We start from the raw sequence: 7,500 nt of genomic DNA on the forward strand, positions 1-7,500 counted from the left end.
TCCAAATAGAAAATAAGATAGCACTGGATACACGGACATTTTAAGAATGTAGTATTATGGATTGTAACACATCTTAGTACTCGTAATCATTATCTGATGTTTTCATTTATGTTGTTGACTTTTTCAGCTCTAGTTATCCTTCTAAGTTGTTACGTCTGTTCTCTTGAAGAACATCAGTATTTACAGTTATTCATAGATGAGAAAAAAATCAGCACTTGGCAGTCGACTTTCGAGCTTTGTTGCAGAAAAAAATGAACGTTAAATTCTTGCAGCAACATCCCGTCTTTAATGGAACGTCAAGTCGCCAAGACCTTTTTGAGTTTGACAACTACTTGGTAAAACAACTTGTCATTGACACAAGGCTCATAATGGCCGCAACAACTTACTTATGACCCGACACCTTTGACGGCTGCTGGCCAGGCGCCTCATCAGCGCCAGTGTCAGCCCGGCATGCAGTGGGTCCCGTTGGGCCGGCCCTGTGAGTGTCGCTCCGGCTCCGTTTGCGCCCGTGTTCGCACGCGAGTGTGGAATGCTCTTTTCTTCTCTTCCTCATGCCTCTAGTTCTTCTTCGCCTTCTTCCTCCTCCTCCTCCTCTTCATCTTCTTCTTCTTCTTCCTCCCCCTCCTCTTTTTTTTCTTCCTCTTCTTGTTGTTTGTATTATTCTTGCTCTTCTTCCTTTTCTCCTTCATCTTCTTCCTCCTCCTCTTCCTCCTTTAGATCCTCCTGTTCTCTCTCTTCCTCCCCCCATCCTTCTACTCTCCTCTTCCTCCTTCTCCTCCTCTCCCCTTAACCTCCGTGTTTGGCCAACGTTCCATGTCGCTGTAGGTCCAACTCGAGGTATGAGAAAACGCACATACACGAGGACGTGCTTGAGGCTCGTTGATGCTTTGATGCTCGTGCTTGGAGGCCGACCGTGCTATTGACAGGTTCAACGTACTTTCAACTCTCGCCGGGGGAGCTCGGGCTTCCTCATTCCCGGCGTGCGAGGAGAGCAAGCGAGCAGTAGGGGGTTTTGCTGTCGGGGAGAGAGAGAGAGAGAGAGAGAGAGAGAGAGAGAGAGAGAGAGAGAGAGAGAGAGAGAGAGAGAGAGAGAGAGAGAGAGAGAGAGAGAGAGAAAGAAAGAAAGAAAGAAAGAAAGAAAGGGAGGGAGGGGGAAAGAGAGAGAGAGAGAGAGAGAGAGAGAGAGAGAGAGAGAGAGAGAGAGAGAGAGAGAGAGAGAAAGAGAGAGAGGGAGGGATGGAGGGAGAAAGGGAGGGAGGGAGAGAGAGAGAGAAAAAGAGAGAGAGAGAGGGGACAGGAGGGAGGGAGGGAGAAAGAGAGAGAGAGGGGGGGGGGTATTAGAAATAGACAAGAGACAGAAAGAAAGACAGATAGAGAGTTTTCAGGGCGTTCGTTGTCAGAATACATGACCCTCCTGGAGTGAAAAGAGGGAGGAAGGGGAGACACGCAGAGAGAGAGAGAGAGAGAGAGAGAGAGAGAGAGAGAGAGAGAGAGAGAGAGAGAGAGAGAGAGAGAGAGAGAGAGAGAGAGAGAGAGAGAGAGAGAAAGGAAATAGACAGTGATATAGAGAAGTGGGAGTGAGAGAGGAGAGGCAGAGAGACAGACAAACAGGCAATGATAGAGAGGAGTGAGAGAGATAGAGAGAGATAGAGAATAGAAACAGAAGAACAGACAATAACAGGCAGTAAGAAAAAGAAACCGATACACAAACAGACGGAAGATACCCGTCGCTCTCTCGAGACAAAGACCAACAAAGACACGTAAATCGAAGCCTCATGCACATGCTAATTCCAAGTCCCGCTGGCATGTTAACCGATGAGGAAGGGGGAGCGGCGGCTGCGTGGGCGTGCGGGCGTGAATGGCTGCGAATCCATGGCCACGAGGGCGGGCGCGAAGGATGCACAAGCACCATCGGGAGTCAGGAAGTTTTTTTTTTAATTCTTTTACAAGCTGTGCCGAAAATGAATGTAGATAGGTGAGTAAAAAATGTTGATATATGAATAAATAAATAGATGAGTAAAAAAAAGAAAAAACGAATGAGAATGGTAAACAAATAGATAATGGCCTCTGTAATGCTTCTGTCAATTACAGAAGTGATAATGATAATGTTAATGATCACGATAAGGATAATAATAACGGTAATGATGATAATGACCATGCTGATGCTGATAAAGGTAATGATAATGATATGAAAGTAATAATTATAGTAATGATGATCTAATAATTATAGTAATGATGATCTCGATAAGTATGATAATGATTATGATGATGGTTATATGATAATATTAATGATAATGATAGTAATATGTTAATAATGATAATAATGGTAATAAAGAATAATAACAATGATAGTGATAATAATGATACTACTAATAATAATGATAATGTTAATAATGAAATATGATAATGTATTAGTAAAATGATAATGTTAATGATAATGGTGATGATGATAATGATAATAACGTTAATAGTATTTTGATTATGATAACGATGGTAATGATAATGGTAATGATAGTAGTAATAATGATAAAGATGATGATTATAACGATAATAATGATAATATGATGATAAAAATAATAATCTCTTTAATCATGATATTAGAAATGAGTATTGTAATGATAACAGTAACGGTACAGAATATAACGTCGGGCTTCCAACGTTGTAAAAAGAATTGCCGTAATAGAGCAATCTCACGTCACAAACTTATCGTACATCATCATCCTCGTGTTCCTTGTCATCACAACAACGACAAAAACACCGAAAACGCCGCTCCACGAAACGGTAATGATGCTAATGAGTTGCTCGTTTCCTTCATTTCGTGCTTCGTCCTGGTCGTTGGCTCGTGATGGATGGGCGGCTCGTTGGGCTCGCGGGGCGGCGCCGGCGGGTGGAAGCGCTTTTCACTCTCCATCTCTGTCTCTTTTTTATGGGCTTCGTCTTGATTTGTTTCGATTTTTGTTTCTTTGCCTCTGGCTCTGGCACTCTCTGACTCTTTCTCTCTCTCTCTCTCTCTCTCTCTCTCTCTCTCTCTCTCTCTCTCTCTCTCTCTCTCTCTCTCTCTCTCTCTCTCTCTCCTCTCCCTCCCTCTCCTCTCTCTCTCTCTCTCTCTCCCTTCCTCCCTCCCTCCCTCCCTCCCTCCCTCCCTCCCTCCCTCTCCCTCCCTCCCTCTCTCTCTCTCCCTCCCTCCCTCCCCCCCCTCTCTCTCTCTGTCTCTCTGTCTCTCCCTCTTTCTCTCTGTATCTCTCTCGCTCTCTCTCTCTCTCTCTCTCTCTCTCTCTCTCTCTCTCCCTCCCCCTCTCTCTCTCTCTCTCTCTCCCTTCCTCCCTCCCTCCCTCCCTCCCTCCCTCCCTCCCTCCCTCCCCCCCCCCCCTCCCTCCCTCCCTCTCTTGTCCTCTCTCTCTCTCTCTCTCTCTCTCTCTCTCTCTCTCTCTCTCTCTCTCTCTCTCTCTCTCTCTCTCTCTCTCCCTCCCTCCCTCCCTCCCTCCCTCTCTCCCTCCCTCTCTCTCTCTCTCTCTCTCTCTCTCTCTCTCTCTCTCTCTCTCTCTCTCTCTCTCTCTCTCTCTCTCTCTCTCTCCTCTCTCCCTCTCCCTCTCCCTCTCCCCTCCCTCTCTCCCTCTCTCCCTCCCTCGCTCCCTCCCTCCCTCCCTCCCTCCCTCCCTCCCTCTCTCTCTCTCTCTCTCTCTCTCTCTCTCTCTCTCTCTCTCTCTCTCTCTCTCTCTCTCTCTCTCTCTCTTCTCTCGTGTACCTCTCGTGTGTCTCATTTTCTTATTGTATCTTTTTATCCATTCCTTTACAAAGAACCAAACCAATATTCACACTTCAGTATTGTCCAGCGTATCGCGTGTTATTGATATTCCAGATTTACTACCTGGGAATAAAATGCATGTAACCTTAAATATTTAGATAGAGACATGCACACTAACTCATTCAACATAAACATTTTCGTTTTCCATAAGCTTTCGTTGGGAATACTGGGCTCTGCTTCTTGTACTTTTTAAACTTTTCTTTTGTTTTTATGCTTTGACAAATGACCTGATAATAGATTAGAAATTGTGTATATTTATTGCTATTATATCTATTCATGAGCTTAAAATAACTGAGTGCTGATAATGAAATTGAATTATGAATATCTGTGTTGTCATTTATATATAGTTGGACTTTCCTGTATATAGAGTGTATATTTTATACCTCATGTTTGCTTTATAATTTTAAAAGTTGCTTCAAGTTTAGTGTTGATCAATCGCTTGCTTGATATAAAAAAGGGAGTAAACATTATTTAAGTGTTGAACAGTATTCAATGCTTAAATGTTTTCTCGAGATGTGGACCATACTGACTCAAGTATCACCCCTCCTCTCCCGTTCTTTACCCCCCCCCCTCTACCGATCCCTCTGCTGTTATCATCCTGTTTATCTTATTCCGCGTCTTCACATTTCTTCCTTCTTATCTCTTTCGTGTATATTCTTCGTCTTCATTCTTTTCTCTTTGTCTTCGTCTTACTTTAATTGGTTATTTTTTATTCATAAATCACAAACAATATACTGTGCATACCACTATACCTACACTATCAAACATATTTTACTGATGCCTTCATCCTTCCTTATCTTTCTCTCGAACCCTCCCTTACTTCGCCGTAAATCACACACACTCCCTCACCGTGAACTTTGCTCTCTCTCTCTCTCTCTCTCTGTCTCTCTCTCTCTCTCTCTCTCTCTCTCTCTCTCTCTCTCTCTCTCTCTCTCTCTTCTCCTATCTCCTCTCCCCTCTCCCCTCTCCCCTCCCTCACCCTTTCCCCACGCACGCCCTCATGCCATGTTGGGTGCGCCCCGCCTATGCTGATGTTTCCCTTCGTGTTCACCCTTCCGCCGCATCCTTCACCCTTTCCACCTTTGACTGTGATGGGGCCCTGCCTTCGCCCCCCCCCTCCCCTCCTCCCCGCTTCCCCTCATGTTGACATTTCCTCTCCTGTTGCGACTTCCCTCGTGACGTCATCTTTGCAATGGCGCCTCTTGCATTGTTGCCTTCCTGACTATGATTATGGTCATAATTATTTACTTCCCTCTGATATATATCTCTTATATTTATTGATATTTTTCTTTACCTTTTTATATTTTTCCACCGCACGTTCACTTTTACTCTCCACTCATTATTGGATATATTTTGCTTTTTTTTCCTTTTCATTCCCTCATTTCCTTCCACCTGGTTGGTTGGTTTCCTCTTCCGCCCTTTGCACAATTCGATTTTCTCTTGCATGTCACGTTGCACGATACGGTTTCGATGTTGCAATTGCTATTTTCTTATTCTCACTCCATTTTCTTTTTTGGGTTCTAAATTTATTTTATTTTTCTACTTCTTGGTTTGACTTTTTGTTTTCGCCTTTTGTTTGATTCCGTTTGTGTGTCTTATGTGACTTGGTCGTCTTTCTCGCGTATGTTTCTCTCTCTCTCTCTCTCTCTCTCTCTCTCTCTCTCTCTCTCTCTCTCTCTCTCTCTCTCTCTCTCTCTCTCTCTCTCTCTCTCTCTCTCTCCCTCATCCTTTACTTCCTTCCCCATCCTCGAACACCCTCCCTCCCCCTTCCCTTTCACCCTATCACATCCTAACCCCCCTCCCCCACGCCCACGAACCCTCTCTTCCACCTCACCCACCCACGCCTTCCTGCTCCCCCCACAGTGCGGACGGACGCCCTTGCACTGGGCTTGCTCGCGCCGTCAGCCCAACACGGTGGCGGCCCTGCTGCTCAGCGCCGCCAAAGTCAACGTGACCGATAACGTAAGTAGTCTCCGGCGAATCACCTCCACAGAGCCTCCGTTCGCTCTCGGGCTGTGACTCTGTGCTCTCGCCTCTTGTTCTGGCTCTGCTCTTGCTTGTGTTGGCCGCGATTCTGTTTTGTGTCTGCTGGAATGCGTGTGATTGTTATTATTATCCTTTTTGTTATTATTATTGTAATGATTATTATTATTACTATGATTATCATTATCATTATTATTATTGTTGTTGTTATTATCATTATCATTATTATTATTGTTGTTGTTATTATCATCATTATTATTATTGTTGTTGTTATTATCATCATTATTATTATTGTTATTATCATTTTTATTATTGTTATTATTATTATTATTATTATTATTATTATTATTATTATTATTATTATTATTATTATTATTATTATTATTATTATTATTATTATTATAATCATCATCATCATCATCATCATCATCATCATCATCATCATCATCATCATCACCATCATCATCATCATCATCATCATCATCATCATCATCATCATCATCATCATCATCATCATCATCATCATCATCATCATCATCATCATCATCATCATCATCATCATCATCATCATCATCATCATCATCATCATCATCATCATCATCATCATCATTATTATCATTAGTATTATTATTGTTATTATCTTTATTGTTATTATTATTACCATTGACATTTTTAATATTTTTGTATATACGGATCAAATGAACATTTATAATACTTTAAGCTTGCAAATGTATCATGCTATGGAGTCGTAACTTTTCTCATAGAAAAACGACTTTGAAAATCCTTCTGTTCATTTAATCTTTCTCCTTTTTCCCTCGACATTTCGGTCACATGACGAGTGTCCTTTTGAGCATGATCTGTCTGCATTTAGCATTGGTATTGTTTATAGAGCATGTTTTCCGGTCTGGCTTCCGTAATGCATGTTCGTTCTCTGTCTTTATTGTATAGGCAGTCTACTGTATATATTCTGATTACCAGTTTTCTCTAATTGTTGTCTATGATTATTATGTTTTAATGCATGTTTGTCTTGTATCTCTAAGTCTATATTTGTGTTATTTTCATAAGGATTTGTTTTGATCCTTAGTGCTTATTTTCCTTGATTTATATGAGTTCCATCTAATTTTTGTCTAGTAGTTTCAGCTATTTTAGTTCATTATATATGTTTTATACAAAATATGCCTCTTCTAAATACAGAAGCAGAAATCTGAATACATTCCCTCAACAAACTTTTTTTACGTGAGTTTATATTCATTTGTCTAAGACATCCAGATACTTGTCAACAAAAACGAGATTGTCCAATAACTCACAGGTAAGTGGCAATCATGTTTTAGTGATTGGTGACATGGACAGGTAATCCAGTAGCCACGAGGCATTCTTCGGTAATCTCGCTCTTATTGCCCCAGTCCTCAAGGGTCGAATTACCAAGATGCTTAGTATGCTGGCGAGATCTTATCAGTAAACGCTAATGACTTAATGAGGCCTCTAGACCTTAACTTAAGTCATGGAGAGATGGAGCGGCGTTGCTGGAAGGACGCAGGAACTACAAGGAAATTATAAGACGGCGATAGTGTGGTCGTATCGCTTCTTAAGTAACAAGATTTATAACATATGAATTGGGTTCCGGGAATAAAGATGGCGAAGCGCGGTTTGACGGAAGTAAATTGCATATAGTTACTTTTTTAGTCTTATTAATCTACTTTGTATTGATTATA

At 41.9% G+C, this 7,500-nt stretch overlaps 1 protein-coding gene across 2 annotated transcripts in view; it reads left to right on the forward strand.

The window, feature by feature from the left end:
• The window catches only part of dgo (ankyrin repeat domain containing protein 6 diego), a 265,460-nt gene that overhangs the window by 100,062 nt on the left and 157,898 nt on the right, over nucleotides 1–7,500 (forward strand). Inside the window, exon 3 of one of the 2 annotated variants that reach the window (XM_070138398.1) lies at nucleotides 5,669–5,767. The exons of the other annotated variant lie outside the window; for it this stretch is intronic. Coding sequence (XP_069994499.1) covers nucleotides 5,669–5,767 — 99 coding nt within the window. The remainder of the gene's footprint in view (nucleotides 1–5,668; nucleotides 5,768–7,500) is intronic. 2 annotated transcript variants of the gene reach the window in all.

The sequence above is a fragment of the Penaeus vannamei genome, chromosome 24, assembly GCF_042767895.1.
Source record: "Penaeus vannamei isolate JL-2024 chromosome 24, ASM4276789v1, whole genome shotgun sequence".
Classification (NCBI taxonomy): Eukaryota; Metazoa; Arthropoda; class Malacostraca; order Decapoda; family Penaeidae; genus Penaeus; species Penaeus vannamei.